At 35.7% G+C, this 21,566-nt stretch overlaps 4 protein-coding genes and 1 long non-coding RNA gene across 8 annotated transcripts; 4 read left to right on the forward strand and 1 right to left on the reverse strand.

Annotated features, from left to right (window-relative positions):
* Positions 1 to 3,093: 3,093 nt before the first annotated feature.
* On the reverse strand, positions 3,094 to 3,741 carry LOC106326284. The gene has a single exon (XM_013764299.1). It carries the CDS (start codon positions 3,658 to 3,660, stop codon positions 3,361 to 3,363), a length of 300 nt encoding a protein of 99 aa, XP_013619753.1. The 5' UTR covers positions 3,661 to 3,741; the 3' UTR covers positions 3,094 to 3,360.
* Positions 3,742 to 8,681: 4,940 nt separating this feature from the next.
* Positions 8,682 to 9,738, forward strand: LOC106324487. Its single transcript, XM_013762449.1, has 3 exons — positions 8,682 to 8,748; positions 8,832 to 9,523; positions 9,631 to 9,738. Exons 1-3 carry the CDS (start codon positions 8,682 to 8,684, stop codon positions 9,736 to 9,738), a joined length of 867 nt encoding a protein of 288 aa, XP_013617903.1.
* A 2,881-nt stretch (positions 9,739 to 12,619) lies between these two features.
* LOC106325522 lies at positions 12,620 to 15,018 on the forward strand. Of its 3 annotated transcripts, XR_001266927.1 has the most exons (8): positions 12,620 to 12,982; positions 13,429 to 13,495; positions 13,678 to 13,794; positions 13,892 to 14,007; positions 14,088 to 14,286; positions 14,384 to 14,445; positions 14,562 to 14,653; positions 14,794 to 15,018. It is a non-coding gene; the product is annotated as an uncharacterized LOC106325522 (long non-coding RNA). The 3 variants fall into 3 exon arrangements; XR_001266928.1 differs by lacking the exon at positions 13,678 to 13,794 and having other exon boundaries at positions 12,624 to 12,982; positions 14,387 to 14,445; XR_001266926.1 differs by lacking the exon at positions 13,678 to 13,794 and having other exon boundaries at positions 12,627 to 12,982.
* Positions 15,019 to 15,978: 960 nt separating this feature from the next.
* LOC106326804 (elongation factor 2-like) lies at positions 15,979 to 16,870 on the forward strand. Of its 2 annotated transcripts, XM_013764725.1 has the most exons (3): positions 15,979 to 15,997; positions 16,302 to 16,389; positions 16,510 to 16,870. In XM_013764725.1, exons 2-3 carry the CDS (start codon positions 16,362 to 16,364, stop codon positions 16,722 to 16,724), a joined length of 243 nt encoding a protein of 80 aa, XP_013620179.1. In that variant the 5' UTR covers positions 15,979 to 15,997; positions 16,302 to 16,361; the 3' UTR covers positions 16,725 to 16,870. The 2 variants fall into 2 exon arrangements, with proteins under 2 accessions (XP_013620179.1, XP_013620178.1); XM_013764724.1 differs by lacking the exon at positions 15,979 to 15,997 and having other exon boundaries at positions 16,069 to 16,389.
* A 1,661-nt stretch (positions 16,871 to 18,531) lies between these two features.
* On the forward strand, positions 18,532 to 19,470 carry LOC106324488 (glutathione S-transferase T3-like). The gene has a single exon (XM_013762451.1). The coding sequence runs from the start codon at positions 18,532 to 18,534 to the stop codon at positions 19,468 to 19,470; it is 939 nt and encodes a 312-aa protein (XP_013617905.1).
* Positions 19,471 to 21,566: the final 2,096 nt, after the last annotated feature.

The raw sequence follows: 21,566 nt of genomic DNA on the forward strand, positions 1-21,566 counted from the left end.
AATAAATCAATGTGATAGTTACCTTCAATACATGATATTTTTCCTTATAAACAAGATAAAACAGAATAATAGAAAATAGGATAGAATATTCTCAAGATCTATACTATTATTTGCCAAATGATTTTTCGCATTCGATCTCTCACGTTAAAAGTTAGAATAGCTAATATCGTTTATACCCTTTGAGTAATTATATAAATAATTTAATTTATAATTATCAGAGCTCTCACGTTAAAAGTTAAAATAGCTAATATCGTTTATATCCTTAATGAATAATTATATAATTAGTTTTATAAATAATTAAATTTATAATTATCAGCGTAATTTTGTTTTGCAAATAATTTTTCTCACTTTAGTTGACTACATATTATGAATCATTATCATTGTACTTTTATATTGTCTAATACTTATAATCTAAAGTTTATATAGGTAAACTTGTGTATTTAGATAAGTATAATATACACATAAGATTATATCACGTGCACATAAATATTAGATTGTATTTGATTCACAAAAATAAGATAATTTATATTTGTTACATCAAAGTTATTAATTTTTCGGAGACCTACTGCCGATGAAGAATTTGACCAATATTTTTTTTAATTTTGAAATGTTTGTTTCAACATTAGATCATTAAAAGTTTCAAAATATTTATACTATGCGAGTGTTCCTGTTTTTAATTTGATGTTTATTTAAATTTTTTGAAAGTATAAATAATAATTTATTATGTTAATTTTTAGATTAATAATTTATTTAATAATAAATATTCTTAAGATGATTGTGTCAGCATGCACGGGCGAAACACTTAGTTAACTAATAAACAAGATAAAATAGAATAATAAAATGGAATATATTTCTCAAAAAAAAAAGAATTTTGAATATAAAATCTTGATTTTTCAATTTTGGATAAATAAATTCTAAAAAATAATAATGAGAATTCATGTTTAGTGGCGTTTATACAACCTAACGTTTTCTGTTTTTTTTCTTCAAGCTAAATTGGGGTTTGGGGCTTTCTTTGATTAAATTGTAGCTTTAAAGCCCATTACGTGCATTGTTATCCTCCTTAACGAGTTACCAATTCAGCCAATCATCTCAACTAGAACCCATCAAATAGTTTTTGTTAATTGTTTTTTGAGTGATCATGTCACATCGAAATATACCTGATCCCACCAGCCAATTTGGTATCTAGGTACCATCCCTGCGGGAAAGCCATAGAAACATGTGTTTTCGATCTTGTTTACAATAAGTAGAATTTTGGCGTTTCATTTACCAAAATCTCTTGTATCTTTGTTGGTAAATGACTCTGGAATATTTAGAGAGGTGTAGGGCTTGAATTTGTTAGTACTTTTTTCGGCCGCTCATTTACCTTTATAGTTTTTGGGTTTCTAGCCCAAAATATTTTAGAGCCGGGTCTGCCCAATGATAGCAAAGGAATCACGTCAGAGTTAGAAGCTTGTTATTAGGGATGGATTGCAGGTCAAATCCGCCCTGTTGATCCGCGGGTTTTAAATGTTTTTTTTTTTTCAAAATATCTGACCCGCACGACCCGCAAACAAATATATTTATACATGCACCCGCCCCGCTTAATTCTACAGGTAACCCTGGGATCCGAGAGTTATATATTTTTGTAAAAATAATTATTTAATTTATTTTTCTAAAAAGTTACTATAAATAATATATTTATAATTAAAATTTTATATATTTTAAAAAAAACAACTATTATTTTTCAAAATTTCTGTATTTTCTAAAAACATTTTAAAAAAAAATTACGGGTTGACAGGTACCCGCGATTCTAAATCCACCAATCCGCACTCGCCCTGCATAAAATATTCATAACCCGCACTCGAAAATCGATTTTTTTCGAATTGTTCGATCCGTACCCACCCCGCGGCGGGTCAAACGGGGCGCTACCTGCGGGTTAAAACTCAAATTCAGGCCTATACGCAGCCAGACGATCGTGACCATATATAGTGTATGAGTTTGATTGGTATCCCACCTGAATAGCAGAATTGCCAAATAACAAAATAATTAAATTAATTGAACTACAAATATCACAACTAATAAAAATATCAAAAGTAAAAGCTATTATTATTCATCTAAGTTTATAAACTTTTGATAAGCAAATTAATAAATACATATTTTTATTTTGTTAATAATTACGCAAATTAATAGAGGCAAAAACATATATCAGATTTTCAGCATTAATGTGCAAATAGAACCGTTAACAGTTCTTTTTTTTTTGTCAGCAACATAAACAAATTCCGCTAGGACTCTTCAAATCCATCTGGTAATTTTGTATCCATGTTAATGAAAAAGACGATTGATTTCGAACACTCCATGCTAGCTTATCCGCCCTCGTATTATGCGATCTTAAAACATGTATGATTTCTGAGAAAAAATGCATTAACAGTTCAAAGTGGTCCATTGAGATATATATACTCGTAAAGCAAATTTAATTATTCTAATTTTTTTCATAATTTGCGCTAGCACAAACAAATTAAATTCTCAACTTTTTTTCCTGCATAACATAATTGTAGCGACCTATAAAGAAAAAATTGTAATCAGGAAAAGTGTTAATGCACCCAATTTTTTTATTTAATTGTGAAACTGAAACAAATAAATACACTTTTGATAGTAAGATATTCTAAAAAAGTATCTAACAAATATAATAATATATAAAGTGTATGAAACTATTTAAAATAATATTTTGAAAATTATAAAATAATAATAATAATAATATAAAATTGTATGAATATCTCAAAAGTTGAGAAACCCTTGCAACATAACTCATCAGCTACTCAATCAAGTCATATATTATTATTTTTATTTTATTAGTTTTTGAAATACTCCTCTACATACTTGTTTTTCCTCCTCTACATATTTTCACTAGATGTATTCTTATATAATAAAATTGAACCAATCGTATGAATGTAGAAATGGCATTAGAGTTCTTGATAATTAAAAAACGAAAATTAATCGGCTCTCATTTTCTCTCATGTGTGTGAGATATCCCGTTGGACATGTTTGGAATAATTTTCAAATTAATGGTCGGCATAATTATATTCCAGTGGAAACTGTAAAAGCGGAGAAAGTTGATTCAAATTCTATTAAAACATAGCATCATGCAATATCGGACATCAGACATCACTAACTTGATTATTACAAGAAAACCAAAAAACACCATAACCGCTTTGTGGTGAAAAAACATCAAGGGCACTTGCAGCTTCCGTGTAACAGAAAAAAACTTCTGTAAAAACAAAGCATCGACCCATAACTGACATGATATCAGATATTACTAATTTGACTAGTACAAGAAAATAAATACACCATTCTTAATCTTAAGTCGCTTTGAAGTGAAAATTATCAAGGGCACTTGCAGCTTCCGTATAACATGAAAGCGACTTGTTTATTGGCCATCAAGAAACAAGATGTCGCCGGGAATACCGCAAGAGTATCCATCTCAGCGACAGTGCTAGGACGATCTTCTTCCGGTGAGGTATCTTCCTCAAGAATCATTTCGAGGGTTGTGGTAGAGATGAGGCGGCGTGCTCGTGAGGCTGTAGCACGGTGAGGAGTCACGGCAGAGAATGGAGTCAGAGGTTGAGGTGCCAGATTCTGCTGGTCAGGTTGGAAGACGAAAATGGTATTTTGGGTATCAGCCATTTTTATCAATGGGTTTTGTGTTCCTTGTGCTGAACTAATGAGTTAGGGCTTTGAAGTGGAAGTTTTTTGTTTTCTTTTGGGTGTTGTGTTGTTGAATTGGAAGATGATTCCTCTACGTATACGTTTATATAGGAGTTGCATGGACCATATTATTATCCTCAATTATTCTTTTCAAAATGGTATATTTGATGGATATAATTAGAGCGTTAAAGCTGTTAGTATAATAAATTAATAATGAAACAGATAAAATAGTTTATCTAAATTAACTTTTAATCTTTTTTTTTTGCAATAATATAAAACGACTATTTAATAGTTATTTACTCTCTCTATGTTCCTAAAAGATCTATATTCTAGTTTTTTTCACACATTTTAATAAAACACATTAAATTTGCATAATTTTTGTGTTTATCTTTTTTCCACAATTGTAAACCAATAAAAAATCAATTAGTGCAATTAAAATTTTTGAAGTTTGCAATTAGTTAATAAAACATGCATTGAAAATATAAAAAAATGAATCTTTTAAAAATAAAATTTTTCTCTAGAATATGTATCTTTAAAGAACGGAGGGAGTACTAAATTAAATAATCTACTTTGTAAATGTCATTGTCATTAAACTAAAATTGGATAAAGAATATATTTGCTTTCAATAAGATTGAATTTAATATATACATCCAATGCAAAGGACAAGAAAAAAGGACAGCAGAAACTTTATGAATTAAATGCAAGTTTTAGACATAAGCAAAGAGTTTTCAAAACTCAGCTAGCTTCTTAATTCTTCCAAAATCCAAAAACTAAATAGCGGTAGTCTTCTCATTTTCGAGATAAGATGTCTTTCTTGCTACAACGTGTTTACATTTTGTTCTTTTTATCGCTTTTATAGCCTTCAGGTTTAAAAAAAAATATTTTTAATTCATTAATTAGCGTAAACCTAATTCGCTTTTTCTATAATACTTAGACCATGATTAATGGAGATTCTTAGAGATAGAGTTCTTAACGTAATTTAAGAACCGGTTCTTAAACTTTTTCTTTGTTAAAGTTAAGAACCAGTTCTTAAATTACGCTAAGAACCTCCATTAATTATGTTCTTAAGATATATTAAATTAATGAGCGTATAACTTGTATATATAGTACTTTTGAGTTCATTTGTATACTTAAAAGTTTTTGTCGTTAAAGTTAGGAAACGTTTCTTACATAACTGCTCGGTGTAGAAAACAAGAATATGCTACGGTTGAATGACATACACTTGGAAGCTTTCAGTCTCCATAATTACCGAAGAAACCACGTTGATTTAAAGAAGAAGCCGTTGGCTAGAATACAACGTTTTCTCCTTTTACGCTTTAATGTGGTTTCATTTTCGTAATTATATTTTGTGGGCAAGGGACCCTATGAATATATGAAAGAAAACAACAAAGAATTTTGGTGGTTTCTGCAAAATCTGTGCATCGATGTGTGCTAAATTTAATGGGAAAAGGCGTTTAAACTGTCTCTTTTTTGTTTGCCGGTGGATTATGCCGTGGCTCTGACGGAAAATGTGAGAATGGCCTGTCTATAACATTCACGGGTTTTGGCTTTCTCGCTTCCTTTATGAGATAAGGCTACACACGTATATATCCACATACATATGTGTATATGATAATTTGAAATCCAAAATAGAACCTCAAGCATATATATCAGACTGATAGATATGGCGTGGTCCACACTGACCTATTATTAACATGTATAAAGTCTAAGACCTAACCTGCTCCCACACAAATTAAAGATTAAACTGTTCCCTAAAGTGAACTTGCACTAACTGATAAACCGAACCTAGCTAGTAAATTAGCAGAATTATTGCATTTAGATGTTATTGATTTATATATTTTGATTGATTTAGAAATTCATGTAATATTTATAAACCAAGTAAAATATGAAGATTTTTTTTAAAAAATTGGATTAGGATTTACAAATCCGAGGACAAATCCTTAGGTTTTTCCTCGGATTTGAGTCTTTGTATTTTAACAAAAAAATTTCAAATAAATCCATTCAAATCATTTATAAAATCAAATTTACTAGTAAATCCGTACGATTGAATAACACTTGATTTGATATAGAATTTATGAATCATTAAACCAATAACACATGATTTTAATACAGATTTGAAAATCATAAAACCAATAACATTAGATTTTTTTTTGATGGCCGTAGCTAGTGTGATCCCAAAGGCTTTTTAGGCCCAAAGACTAATCACTACGAGGCCCGCAGGATCCGCATTTTCTTACCACTTATAGCGTCCCGGGTGGCCAAAGGGAATCAAACCCAGGACGGTACTCACAACTGTAAGCCCTTTACCACTAGGCCAAGATCACTTGGTTACCAATAACACTAGATTTAGTTCGTATTTTCTAATCCATTAAAATACAACAACCAATAACCCACGTATTCCTAGAATTAATATATATTCTTTTAATCGAAAACAAGGTTTTTTGTGAAGATACATACATAAAAATAAATTAAAGTGGTTCGTAATCCAAAACTAGCGGTGCATAGTCTCGAAAGGTGATATCATAAGAATATAACATAACACTATATGCTAAACAATCGATTTTAGTGTCAAAATTGCGAGGAAATAAGAAAAGCAGAATGAAGAAAACTTTTGCTTGATCCTCATAAACTTATCTATGTGAGTAGAGAAAGCAGGCTAGTTAATCTATAGGGATGTATATATGTCCTCTTTACAAGTTTGGAACAATATGTTGAAAAAGATACTGTCATAGAACTAGATCATCCAAGTCAAGGCATATATATTAGTGTTCCCGAGTTCTTAGAGTAATATGGAAGAAGATTAACCCACTTCGAGATCCTACCACGTTCTCCTGAAAGCAAAATTAACTATGAGAAAATAGCAGTCTCTTTAATATCGGTATAGAAAAGAAAAGGTGTGGAGATTAATTGTTATATTCGTCATGCTTACGCTCTAATTATGGAAGAAACCACGTAAACTGAACAAGAGGCCGATGGCTATGTTCCAGTTTTACACTTTTACGCTTTCATATGTTGTTACATTTATGGAATTATATGGTTGTGAGTAAGGGACCCTCCAAATTTAGAAAATACAACTAAGTATTTTGGTGGGTTCTGCAAAACCTTTGTCTTCACTAGGGCAAAAGTTGATGGCAAAAAACTTAAAAAAAATTTTACCTGTTGGCGGTGGATCTTGTTTGTACCACGGAAACAAGTAAGAATGACGATAGAAATCTATAAGCTTTGTTGCACGTTCTAGTAGATTCGTACAAACAATATGAGATTCTTTGAAATTATGGGAACATAAGTGATCCGTGTTGGACCAATTTTGGCCAATACGTTAATGGGCCACGATCAAGTACATGGACTGCAAAGAGTTAAAGCCCATAGCGAGCACGCGAGCTCCAGACGGAGACTTCGAAGATCTGGAGATCGCGGAATAGTTGCGAAGATCACGGGAGCAGCCCGTTATAAGAAGAGATCGACGCATAAGGAAAGGGCACGTTAAAAACCCTAGAGAGAGCTACACCCATACTTCGACCTTGTTTTCATCCCTCTTTAGATATGTTCTCTTAACGATCTCGTTGTAACGTTCGATCTTGTTTTACTCATTGTATTCGATTTTATTCATCAATAAAAGTCCTTTTTTGCCTACCGGAAACTGATTACATCATTGTGTTCTAAAGATATTGTTGCCCACATCGTTTACCTTCCCTAGATTGAACTCCCGATCACTATCAAATTCTTAGTGTAGATTTTAGGATCTACATTTTGGCGCTGGCTGTGTGGAAGATAAACGAAAAACATCTTTGCTAAGAAATCGATCTAAGTTTCCTAAGCGCGACTATGGATCCCAATCAAACCATCGGAGCCACACCATCAGGAGTCGACAACGTAGATCCTACCGGATCTAACTCGAGAACCGAAACCTTACCCGTTGGACCAACGGGGAGACTGGAACAGCCCACACACAACGAATCCCTCCAATCGGAACCACGAACCAGGAATGGTCATCAACCCACGATCGATCCTCACCACAAGATCGCACTTCGGTTCCGAAAAGGACCTCGATCCCCGATGGAACCGGAGCTCGAGTCTGGAATCACCCCGGGAAAGACATGTTGCCGACGACCTAACCAGACCTCAATCAACTAGGCCGATATCTCTGATCCCCCTAGCACAGACTCGGGAAGAAGTGACCGAGCTTCGAGGGATGGTCTCGTCATTAATCGACGAAACCCACAGCCAAAAGGCCGCTTATCGTGCCATCGCTAGACGACTGGATCAAGCCAAATGGGAACTCGCGGAGCATCGAGCTAACGCCCGAGAAAGAACCCAACCACCGCCTGATCCACTATGGGAAACACTAAATCCTCAAAATACCGGAGCCTTCAGTACTCCAGAGATCCCGAGCGCTCGATCCGGACACTACATGGGAGAGAACTCGCAACGACCTCCGCAGCAGAACATGCCTCAGCGAAGCCTGAGTTACAGCGGGCTGGACGAAATAGACACCTGACTACAAGCTCAAAGAAGTACTCCGATCCAATCACAAAGCATATATACGGAAAGACCCGGAGAGCCTAGAAATTGAATGCCACCACTGGGAAACCTAACCTCCGAGAATCGAACTCCACCTGCTGCGAGAACCGTTCAGCAAACGGGGTTCAGTGACCCAATAGGGCAAGCTCGCGGTTACGACCCCCGCGGACCCATCGGCGCGGATCCTGAAAGAGAAGACCTGGGGATCTCGGGCGAAACCGGAACGTTCCAGAATTATATCAAAAGAAACGACGCCGAGCTCAAAAGAATACACGCCATCGTGCATATGGCGACGAGCTCTACTCCAGACATAGATATGGTCATTGAGGAGACAAGGAGAACTCCATTCACGAACTGAATCGCCAGCGTAAGGCTACACCATGTCGGGAAACTCAAATTTCCCGAGTACACCGGGAACACATACCCGAAAGCTCACATACGAGCCTTTCGACTAGCGATATCAAGAGCACACCTCAACGATGACCAAAAAAAGACTGGCTACTGACGCTTCTTTGCCAAAAATCTCACCGGGACCGCCCTTGAATGGTTTGCGGGCCTGGAAGAAAAGTCAATCGACAACTTCACCCAGTTGGTGTCTACGTTCCTCAAACAATACTTGGTTTTCATAGAAACAAGGGTAACCGAGGCAGACCTCTGGAATCTCAAGCAAGCGCCATTCGAGCCATTAAGAGCGCACATAAACAAGTTCATGGAAATCAAAGCCAGGATCTTGCACCCAAACGAAGCCGTGGCCCTGGCGGCGTTAAAGAACGGCGTCTGGTTCTCATCCAAATTCAGGGAAAAAATGGCAGTGCGGGCACCAATCTCGTTGGACGATGCCCAACACCGACCTTCTTATTTCGCAACTCACGAAGAGGAGGTCACAACCTTAAAGGAACAGTACATCGCAAACAAAAATAACGTCGCCAAAAAGAATATTGCTCCTAAAGAACCAGCAACTAAAGGGAAACACTCCTATGCGATAAACAATTCGCCGCAAAATAAATCATCAACGTACGACCCCAACAAACATTGTGCCTTCAATGACCGAAAAGGTCATTCGACCGAGGAATGTCGAGCGGCACTTCGCAGTCAAAACGAAAATAAAAAGACCAGCGAGGATACCGAAGAAGAAGAGGAAGAGCCAGCGACTCCAAAATCTAATCAAAAAGCTAAAGGCTCTTTGAATAAAAGAAGCAGGGAAACCGAGCCAGAGTCGCCTAGCTCTCCACCCCCAATGCTAAAGACAAGAGTCGACATGATCTCATGGGGGTCAGAAAGCCATACACCTAACAGAATCGAGGGACAAACCGAAGGAAGAGTATGCATCGACATTACGGTAGCAATCCGAACACTAGAGAACCTCAATGAAGCTACCCTTCCTCCCAGCATTACTCGATACAACCCAATTGCGGGGTCTCCCTTTAGGAAAACCCTCAACTTCAAGCGAAAGCAGAAGATGGCCATAATCCACGAACTGCTAGAAAGACCGATTGCCCCACAAATTCAGAAGAAAGACAGCATGCGAACCCTTAATCGCAACATGTCTGGGGGACAGAGACACTACCAACTACATCAGGGGATTTTTATTTTTTTTTTAAATATAATAATTGTTAATCTTTTTTTGATTCCACTGGAATGTTGTGAATAGTGTCTATAGCTTGAATCTGATAAATCGTAAACTTAAAAGCTTTACCTATTTGGATGTTTTTAAGAATTTAGATAAAAGTAGTGAATACGAGACATTATATTACATAATCGTCTTCAGCCCTAAGTCCAGCAATCAGCTGATACACCATAAATATTATGTCAAATTTTATTTAGAATATTCCTCCGAACCTTTTACTTATGGCTATCTACAATAGTCAATTTATTCTACACCTTACTTTTCTTTATTATACAATCCACATCATCTTATTTTACTTCCACATAATTATTCAACACCCTTTCTAATTTTAACCTTTACAATGGTCACTACAAGAAAACGTGCCTATAACAACGAAACTTTACGACGAAAATATTTCGTCGTAAATTTACATGGGCTTTACAACGAAATTACGAGGAATCTAACTTTCGTCGTAAACGCCATGTAAAGTTACGACGAACTGATTTCGTCGTAAACTCCTTGTAAGTTTACGACGAATGTACGTGGAATGAGAAATATGTCGTAATCATTACATCGACATTACAACGAAGCATGTTACCGTTATATTTAGGTGAAAATGTGTATTAAATGTGCTTTAACTTACCTAATTTCGTCGTAAAGTCGTTGTAAATAATATGTTAAAACCATGTAAAATCCATGTAAAATATTCCTTGTAAAATCGTTGTTATATTTCAACTACCCAACTCGAAAATTTCTCTATATATATGTCATTTCCCACAACTCTCTTCCTCACAACACACAAACGGGAGAAAAAAAAATCCGAAAAAAAAAAATCAGAAAAAAAATCTAAGAAAAAAATGGCTGGTGGCGGTAGTATTTACGAGTTACGGGGTTGGATGTATTTGCACAAAGATTCCGACGGGAGGGTGACGAATGCATTTCTAGGCGGGCTAGGTAGAGACATTCATGCACCAGACGGGCTGTACCCCGATCATACAGGAAAGCGGTAAGATGTTCTGCCCCTGTCGGAAATGCAAGAATTTAAAATTTGCACATAGTGAAACTGTATGGAAGCTTTTTGTAAACAGAGGATTTACACCACAGTACTACATTTGGTATCAACATGGAGAGGGTTATGGGGGAAATGAAGCTAGTAGTAGTAATAATAATTTTGAGGATGGTCATCATAGTGAAGAATCGAATCATTTGCATAATGAATATATATTTAAAATTTGCACATAGTGAAACTGTATGGAAGCTTTTTGTAAACAGAGGATTTACACCACAGTACTACATTTGGTATCAACATGGAGAGGGTTATGGGGGAAATGAAGCTAGTAGTAGTAATAATAATTTTGAGGATGGTCATCATAGTGAAGAACCGAATCATTTGCATAATGAATATAATTATCATCAAGATCATGAGCAGATGGTAGATCATGATAGGGTTCAAGATATGATTAGTGATGCATTTTTAGAAACAACTACAACAATAGCTGATGGAACTGGAAATGTAGAAGAACCTAATTTGGATGCAAAAAGGTTTTATGAAATGCTAGATGCTGCAAATCAACCAATCTACACTGGTTGTAGAGAAGGTCTCTCTAAATTGTCTCTAGCAGCTAGGATGATGAATATTAAAACGGATCATAATTTACCTGAGAATTGCATGGATGCATGGGCGGAGTTGTTTAAAGAGTATTTGCCAGCAGACAACGTGTCTGCTGAATCTTATTATGAGATTCAGAAATTGGTTTATAGTCTTGGGTTGCCTTCGGAGATGATTGATGTTTGCATCGACAACTGCATGATCTACTGGAAAGAAGATGACAAGTTAGAAGAGTGTCGATTCTGCAAAAAACCACGATTCAAACCGCAAGGCCGTGGGAGGAATAGGGTACCGTACCAAAGGATGTGGTACCTACCAATTACAGACAGATTGAAAAGATTATATCAATCTGAGAGGACTGCTGCGTCGATGAGGTGGCATGCGGAACATGTCCAGAGAGATGGTGAGGTTGCACATCCATGAGACGCAAGAGCGTGGAAATACCAACACTTCACCCCATCATTTTATTTTATATTTTATTTTTAATAATTTTAAACTACATATTAATAATAATTTTGACCGAAACTAAACTAAAAAAATAAAAAAGTAATATAATTTAAAAAAAATATTTATATTCTTAACTAATTATTTTTCAAATAGTAAAAGTAAAAAGATTATTTTAAACTATTTTATAAAAGTAACTTTTTATATGTCCAAATTTAATGAAACAAATCTCTATTTATAAAGTATTAAAAATGATGAATTTTGGTATAAAAATCATATATAAAAAGTTAATGTACAATTAAATAATATATGTCAAATAATTAGGGTTAAAAAAAACTAAATACTTTAACAACCAATAGAAAAACAGCATATAATTAAACTTTTAATTTAATCAAGAATTAACTTGTAGTTTCAATGAGAAGGTGACATGTTTATTTTTTTGACCGCACACTTTAGTTATTCAACCCGTTGAAAGTATTCAACCAAGTTTAATCCATGTCATCTTCTCATATTATTCAACATACCATTGTACGAGTTCAACCGTTGAATAAACATGTCATTGTAAATCTATTACTATAAAGAACTGTTTGCTCTCTCCTGGTGCTGCCACTTAAGCGTCCATGTTCATGTCACAAAGTCGCACTCTGGAAAATCAACACGTGTCCCGTGTATCAAAATGTTGTGTTTCAATTAATCGAGGGTGTCATGGATTTGGGCCTGAGTTTGTATACGGGTTTTATGTGACCAACACCGAATAAAACAATTCTTCATCTCCACCGTCTAAGAGAGCGTTGTTTCATCTTCTTCCTAAAAATCTTCATTCAATTTATTTTCCCTTTTCACAAAGCGGTGGATCTCAAGCTATTAAAAGGCAGGCGTCGTTCCTTGACCATCATTCTTCACAATTCTATATAGTCATTAAAAGTTCTTCATTAAAAATCTTAATTTTACAAGACAATTAGGTCCGCTCGATTTCTACTCCGGCCACCTTATCTGAGAAACCGTCAAATTTTGACGAGGAATAGGGAAGGCAGAGGAAATTGCAAGAACAGCGTTGTTGATGTTGTTCGTGAGGAAGCTTTTGGGCATCTACCAATTTGCAAAAACAACCACGAGAAAAGGTACCAAAAGAGCAATGGAACCGGTGCCTTTTGTTTGATTTTTGTATCAGATAATCAAGATCGTAACTTTTGAGCACACCTTACTTCGACTTTGCATTTTTAATTGATGTGGTTGAAATGAACTTAATTCATTGTTCTGGGTCGTTACTTCTTCGTTACATATAAACTTAGGATCTTTAATCTACTTCACTAGAATCTATGTGGGTTTGAGAGCTACATGATTTTTAGTGTTCTGTGATGATCAAATCTTCTATCTAACTTTCTCTGATTCTAATTGAAGTTTGCCACTGTTTTCGCTTTAAAATTCTTATTTCTGTGTCAAAAAGTTTCTTAGAAGTAGAAAATGTTTCTATGAAAAAAAAAACAGAAATTGTATTACTTAGATTGTTATTTCTTGGTTATACAACTAGAGGTGGCAATGATGATGATGATGATGATGATGATAGGTTGCAGATGATGATTGTACTCAAAGAATGGCATGGATGCATTTGATATACCCCTTCTTCTACCACAGTAAGACCCCTTCTTCTGCCACCTACTGTTAGATCTCTCCTGAATGAAACTAATGAATTTATTTCTTACCAAATTAAATTCAATTTTTTTGCTAGAGATCCATCTGAAGGTAAAGTAATTAGCTTTATGATTTGAATTGCTTCTCAGTGATCTGTTTGTTGAGTGGTTAATTTTTTTTGAAGATTTATGTCTTCTACATCACCTCTATTTGTGCTTATGGTGGCATGCGGTATGATCCCCACGACAAAATATCTGTGGAATGGGAACCCACTGGTGCATTTTACTTTGTTGTGCCTCATGTACAAGTTTGAATCTTTGAACTAATTTTCTGGAGGATGAGATTTTTTTTTTTGACTAATATGTATGCTTCGTGTAAATTGCCTGATGCAAACGCAGGTTATATTACTGAGTTTGGTGGAAGCTCGATGTTGGATGCAACTCTTGCTTGGGACAATGAACTTTCTTGGACGCTGGAGAATGCTATTGAAGCACTTTAGGAGACTATGCTTCAGGTAAACCTAGAACAAATTCTGCTTTTCTGCCTTAAAGTTATTGAATGGTCTTTACACTAATGCGAAATTTGTTGTTTCAGGTGTCTTCTGTTGTGATGAGGTTATGAAGGGGGTCTCTAGGAGTATTTGTTCTTAGCAAGAATCATGTTCGACAAAAGGAACGTATTACCCTGCTGTAGAGAAGGCTTTGTAGATGATTAAGCAAAACAGTTCATCTCTTAGGCCTCAAACTGCTTCAACTGCGCGGGATATTGAGATAGAATGTGACTTACTAACCAGGTGAGTTTTTTATTCTACTGTTTTAAACAATCACATAATCCATTTTTATAATTGAAATTTCTGGATATGCATACTGACTTGGTTTAGTTAATTGCAGCAGCCCTAAAGATGATCTTGAGTTCTCTATTGTACAAGAGAATATATGAGACAAGTTAAACCGTAAGTTCAATCTTATTGCTCTTCATCTTTCAAACCTTTTGTCTGCAGTTAGTTTGAATTTTGACACTTTAACAAGTGTATTAACACATGTTCAATTATCATATTTTTCCTTTCAGTCAATATGTGACAAAAAACTGTGAGGAAGCTTGCAAGATTGCAACACATATATTCTCAATTGGTGGGGAGGCTGAGGAGAGAAGTTGACGAGGTGAGGAATAATTTTACAACACATGATCATCTAGATAGCTTATAGTTAAGGGTTGTGAATGTTATCTCCATGCTTTTATTTTCTTCACACTGTGCTTGACTCATTTGTGTTTTTATCTACGGTTTGACATACAACTCCAGCTGTTTGCGGGCTTTCAGCAGAAGAAGCCAATACTTTTGATCAAGGAAAAGAGGTGAAATATCACCTGTTTTTGTGATTTTTTATTTGATATATATTTTTGAGAATTGCCATTTTTTCTTCTATCCATGTACTCTTGAGAATTGAATTGCCATACTCATTCGTTATGATCAATATATGACCGGATGAGAATATCTTTAAAAAATATATTAATATCAAAAGCTTTAAACGGGTCAATGGTTGTTTAATGGTTACACTGAAAAAAATATTAAAATATTAATATCAAAAGCCTTTTACTCATATCACTACACCCAATTTTAGCAAAAAAATGATATTATTTCACGAGGCTAAATTAACAAGATTATAAGTTTACTTTGTAACTTATTTGAATGTCACAGTTACGATTACATGTCATCCCTACACCACTGCAATCGGATGTGACACATATATTTTACAAATAGATTAAAATTTCATTTTTATAATTTAAAAACATTCACCGCTATTCAGTTACATTTTTTTTTAATTTTGATTAACTCAAATAATCATCGCTTCCACTGCAATAACATGTAAAAAGATTATGATTTCAACATAAAAAAAATTACTCTCGTAGCATACACAAAAAATTATCTACAATCCAATTTTTCCGAACCCAAAATATTACAAACCACAAATAACGCACCGAATATAGAATGAAATTTTTGTTAAATATCATAAAGACCATTTGAAGCCTATACAACATATCAATGCCATAACTTTTTAATACAGAAAACTATTGTAAACAATCAAAATATATCTTATCACATATAGTTCTTTCTTACTTAAAATTTTTTTGAAAACAAAATTATTATAACATTTATTGCAAATGCAATAAATACAAACTACCAAATCATACAAAAAAAATAATAACATATATCACAAATAAATTATATCCTGCACGTAGGGTGTACCGATCCTAGTGGTCTATTAAAATCTAAGATAAACTCTTAGTTTAAGTAATAGTATAAACTTTTAATACTACTCATTTTAATTACAAATACTACAAAGTTCCATACAAAACTAAAATAAAAAAAAATATTCAAAACCAAATCTTAAACGAACTATTGGGCCAAAACTTTTATTGGGCCAGAAAGGGTCGCGAAAAAGCAGCGGAAACCAAATCTCTCTCTCTCTCTCTCTCTCTCTCTCTCTCTCTCCTTCCCCTCCAAGGTCAGAGTCCGTTTCTTTGTTACGACGATGAGTTTAATTGTTGTATTGAATCTGCATAGTTTTAGCTGTTAGATGTTTATATGATCAGTAGTACTGTTTCCTTTTATGGTCTTTGTTGTTATTTATTTTTATTTTTTGGTAATCGATCTGTCTCGTTTCTTTAGATCTGATCGTAGAAACGTTAGATGATGAAACTCAGATAGGATCAAATTGCCTTGCTACTTACTATACTTGTCTGTTAGCACAAGTTTCAGAAGATTATTTTGGTATTAAAATGTTTTTTTTCCTTTAAATTAACTTGTAGGTGAAGTTTACGGCCGATGAGCTTCGTAGGATTATGGATTACGAATAAAACATCCGTAAGATGTCCGTTATTGCCCATGTCGACCATGGTACTTACTGTCTTTTTTTTCATTTTTTCTTTTTTTCTTTTTTTCTTTTTTTCTTTCAGACTTCAAATTATTTTTACTCAGGTTCTCTTTTCTCTTATGCTTTTTGTGATTGATTGACAGGTAAATCCACCCTGACAGACTCCTTGGTTGCTGCTGCTGGTATCATTGCGCAAGAAGTTGCTGGTGATGTCCGTATGACTGATACTCGTGCTGACGAGGCTGAACGTGGCATCACCATCAAGTCCACGGGTATTTCTCTCTACTACGAGATGACCAATGCTTCCTTGAAGAGCTTCACTGGCGCCAGAGATGGGAACGAGTACCTGGACACCTAATAATGGACAGAGGATTACATTTGCTGAAGTCATTGAAAACGAGTGGTTTAATAAAGGGCATAAGACCATGATTAACCTGAGTTTGTTAACTGCTGTTCTTAGCTTCTAGTTTTTAACTAACAAAATCTAATAACCATCTCTTATAAGACATATAAAAGCCTCCTCTTATCCGAAAAGCGTAAAAAAAAAAAAAAAACAATGTCAAATCATGAGTTAAAAAATCCCGACTAATACACCGGAGTTAAAACACACAAATATGAAAATGCAAATGTCAGCTTTGATGATGTTGATGCATTTTTTGATGAATCAGGGGTAAGGCTTGTGTTTCTTTTTTCGTTTAATTTATGAACTTTGTCTTGGATGATTGCCTAGATTTGTTTTTGTTGGGTAATATAGGACTTAGAACACCAGTAACTATGAATGCTTTTGAGCTCATCTCAACATCCAAAGGTCTCAATCTCGGTTCACTTTTTGAAAAGCAAATGGTTCCGCTTTTTCTTTTTTTTTTTTGTTGGGGATAATTAATGAGTAGTAGCTTTTTGGCCAAAAGTTTAGTTACGAGTTCTGTTTTTGAGACCATGATTATAGGGAGTGTTTAATGCTGGTGCTTAGCATAATTTTGATTTAAAAAAAAAATTAAGTGTAAAGAGAAGAGGCGACGCTTAATTGAGCGCCAGAAGCGCCGACGCTTAGAGACACGCGTCATAACGTCTCGACTCCATCTCTTTCTCTCTTTCGTGTTCTTTCTCTCCTCTCTATCGCTCTCACGAAAGGAAGAAGGTCAATCGCTCTATCTCTCTCATCTCTTTCTCTCCTGTCGGATGATTCAATCGGCGATTCCGCCTCTCCTTCTTGATTTCTCTTCGATGATGCCACCGTCGGCGTCTCTCTCGGTGGCTCCGCCTCAAGGTCGTGAAATCTCGTCGAAGACTCCGGATCTCGTTGTTGATCTCTCGTCGACGATGAATCACTGGACGTGTCGCTCGGTTCCTCTACTCGAAGCCTCTGCCTCTCTATCAAGATCGTCGACTCCAATTCCATATCTCTCTCTCTCTCGGCGACGGTTTGAGCTGGGTCGAATCGAAAGGTAAAGCAACGATTTGTTTTTAATTTTTAGTTATGAATACTTCACATGTCTTAGATTTGTCTTAGATTGTGATTGTTCTAATTTATTTTGATTTTTTTTGTGTTGTTATCGGTCTGTTGATTCAATCTCTTGTATTTGTTTAAACTTCGTGATGAATTTATATGTGATCTCTGATTGTTTGAATTTTTTTCTTACTTTGCGAGATGGTGATCGTTGAAGACACATGAAACTTCCTCAAACAAGAGAACTACAATCGCAGCACAGGTAAATCATATTCCTTTGATCTTTTCAATTGATTGAAAGTGTGATAAAGGTTCTGTGAATAGATTGGTAGGTCGTTGTTGAGTAATGGTTCACTTTGAGGTTCATTTCGAATTGTTATCGCTATGAATGTGTGTTAGATTAGTTTGTAATAAATGATTGTGTTAGAAATGGTTCTCATAGGGATGATTGTGTTTCTGTTCTGAATTGATTCATTTGTAATAAATGGTATGGTTAGCGTTAGTGAATGGTTGCTAATAAATGGTTAGATAAAAATGGAGTTGAAGTTTTATGAATGTGTGTTAGATATATGTCACCTCGTTTTGATTGGGTGTGTTATTAGAGGCAAAGCTTTTCTTCCTCTCTTCTATAAATTGTTTTTTCTTCTCTTCTTCTCCTCTTCCATCTATCTAAAAACAGAGTTATTGTCTTCCTCTCTTCTTTTAATCAACCTCGGATATGGATTCTCTTCCATATAGGCAAACGCCAAAGTTTGTTGAATTGCTTACCAATCAACAAAACATTGTCTTTGGTTTGTCTAAAGATAGTCTTGACCTATCTTCATCACAAGTCCCTCTTTTTGGCTCCCAACCGAGTGAAGATTCCAATTTTGGCGACAGCACTCCTGCAGGGCGTCGAGAAAGGAGGAAATGGACACCAGGAGATGACGTTCTGCTCATCAGCTCGTGGCTTAATACAAGCAAAGACCCTGTGGTCTCGAATGAGCAAAAATCCGGGGCTTTCTGGAAAAGTGTCGCAACATACTTCGCCGCAAGCCCTAAGGTGCAAGGCTGTGAAGTCAGAGAGGCGACCCACTGCAAGAACCGTTGGCAGAAGATCAATGACCTAGTCAACAAGTTTTGTGGGGCTTACGAAGCTGCGAGTGGAGAGAGAAGTAGCGGTCAAAATGAGAATGATATTCTCAAACTAGCTCATGAGATATTCTTCAACAACCACAAAAAAAAATTCAACCTTGAGCACGCTTGGAAGGAGCTTCGAAACGATCAGAAATGGTGCGAACTTTATACTTGCAAAGCCGGTGGAAGCGGAAAGAGGAGGAAGCTTGATGATGGTGAGCATTCCTCAACCTCTCATGCGTTTGAAACCATGAATGATGAAGCTGATGAAGTAGCCACTCGTCCCCCGGGTGTGAAGATATCAAAGGGGCTTGCTAAGCAAAAGGGGCTTGCTAAGAATAATGCAGAGACTGAGTATCAGAGGATGTGGAACATCAAGAAGGAGGATATGGCTATGAGGGACAGGCTTTTGAAGATGAAGCTGCTGGATAACTTATTGGCAAAAACAGAACCGTTAGCTGAGGATGAGGCAGCGCTGAAGTTGAAGCTCATAACTGAATTGATGTCTAAATCTCTGATGCATTTAAGTTTATGCATTTAAGTTAATGTTTTCTAAGTCTAATTAGTTTAAGATCAAGTCTAAGTTGTTGTTGTCTTGTTGGATTTAAAAACTCTGTTTTCTTGAACTGATTCTTGAACTGAATATGTATGTTTGCTACGGATGCTATAAGAACTCTCTGTCGTTTCAATGATTATTATGGCTGATATGTGCTTGTGTTTTATTTGATCATAACACTCACTTTTGTATCTTCTTTCTGTCAGGTCTTGGCTGATATGTGCTTTTGTTTTCTGTCTGCTTATGTCACGGACGAGCTGTCATGGAGCGTGGAAGACTGTCTTCTGTCCGCTTGTGTCACGGATTAGAGAGTCTTGTGTCTTTTTTTTGGGTCAAAAAGTGTGGCTTGTGTATTATTGTGTCACGAGGTCTTCAATGTTGTATATAAATGTTGTATCACACAATCACATTTCTACGATACCATCTCTTCTCTCTTCTAGTTTGTGGAAACAATCTCATCATCGCAAACTCTACAACACAATCGCATCACATTTCTCCTTTGTGGAAACAATCTCATCATCTCTCATATATTCACCATCTCCTTTATTCATTCTCAATTCCCAATCTCATCGCACACACTACAACACCAACCTCACGCAAACACTACAACACCCATCTCTCCTTTATTCACCATCTCTCTTTTTATTCAGAAGTAATCAATTTTTTTTTCCAACGAAAATGGTATCTTCTTCCCATAACACTTTTGAGGGAGTAGATGATGATAATTTTGATCAATACCATGATCAACATTTTGATCAATCTTTCGAGAATTTCACCAATGTTTTGGGTGATCAAGGAGAAGAAAGGAAAAGAAAAAAAAAACGAATTCATATTGAAAGAAATCGTGAAGAAGACAATGTCCGTTTATGGAACGATTATTTCAGTGAAACTCCAACTTACCCTGCTAATCTTTTCCGACGACGATTTAGAATGAACAGGCCATTGTTCATGCGTATCGTTCATCGACTCTCAAATGAAGTCTTCGATAAAAGAAAGATGCTCTCGGAAGGGCTAGTCTCTCTCCCCTTCAAAAGTGTACCACAGCCATTCTGTCTCTTGGCATATGGTAGTGCGGCTGATACAGTTGACGAATATCTCCGACTCGGTGAAACTACTAATCGGTCTTGTTTGGAACATTTTGTGGAATGAATAATTAATTTATTCGGCGAGGAGTACCTAAGAAGACCAACACCGGCAGATCTTCAAAGTCTACTTTATATTGGTGAACACCGTGGATTTCCCGGGATGATAGGAAGCATCGATTGTATGCATTGGGAGTGGAAGAATTGTCCCACCGCTTGGAAAGGTCAATATTCACGTGGTTCGGGAAAACCAACAATCGTTTTGGAGACGGTTGCTTCGTATGATCTATGGATATGACATGCGTTTTTTGGACCTTCAGGTACCTTAAATGATATCAATGTTCTTGATCGCTCACCTGTTTTTGATGACATAATAGAAGGTAAAGCTCCGCCAGTCACTTTTTCCGTCAATGGAAGAGAATATCATTTGGCTTACTATCTTACAGACGGTATTTACCCGAAATGGGTAACTTTTATCCAATCTATTCCATTACCACAAGGGCCAAAAGCGGCTTTATTTGCTCAACATCAAGAAGCTGTCCGAAAAGATGTCGAACGTGCTTTTGGAGTCTTGCAAGCTCGCTTTGCCATTGTCAAAAATCCGTCATTTTTTTGGGATAAAGTCAAAATTGGAAAGATTATGAGAGCATGTATCATACTCCATAATATGATAGTAGAAGACGAACGAGATGGATATACTCAATATGATGTTTCAGAGTTTCAACAAGGAGAATTCTCCGGAAGTTCACATGTCGATCTCGATTTTTCTACAGATATGCCTACAAATATTGCCAATATAATGGGTGTTCGAACTAGAATTCGTGATAGACAAATGCATCAACAACTCAAACATGATTTGGTTGAACATTTATGGACTAAATTTGGACGTGATGAAGACAACAACTGAGTTCGGAATGTTTCTTTCAAATTAGTCGGCTCGTTTATTTTATTAATCCTCGTTTTTTATTAATATTTTATGTTTAAAATGTAATATTTTAT

Source organism: Brassica oleracea, chromosome C2 (genome assembly GCF_000695525.1).
Source record: "Brassica oleracea var. oleracea cultivar TO1000 chromosome C2, BOL, whole genome shotgun sequence".
NCBI classification, from domain to species: domain Eukaryota; kingdom Viridiplantae; phylum Streptophyta; class Magnoliopsida; order Brassicales; family Brassicaceae; genus Brassica; species Brassica oleracea.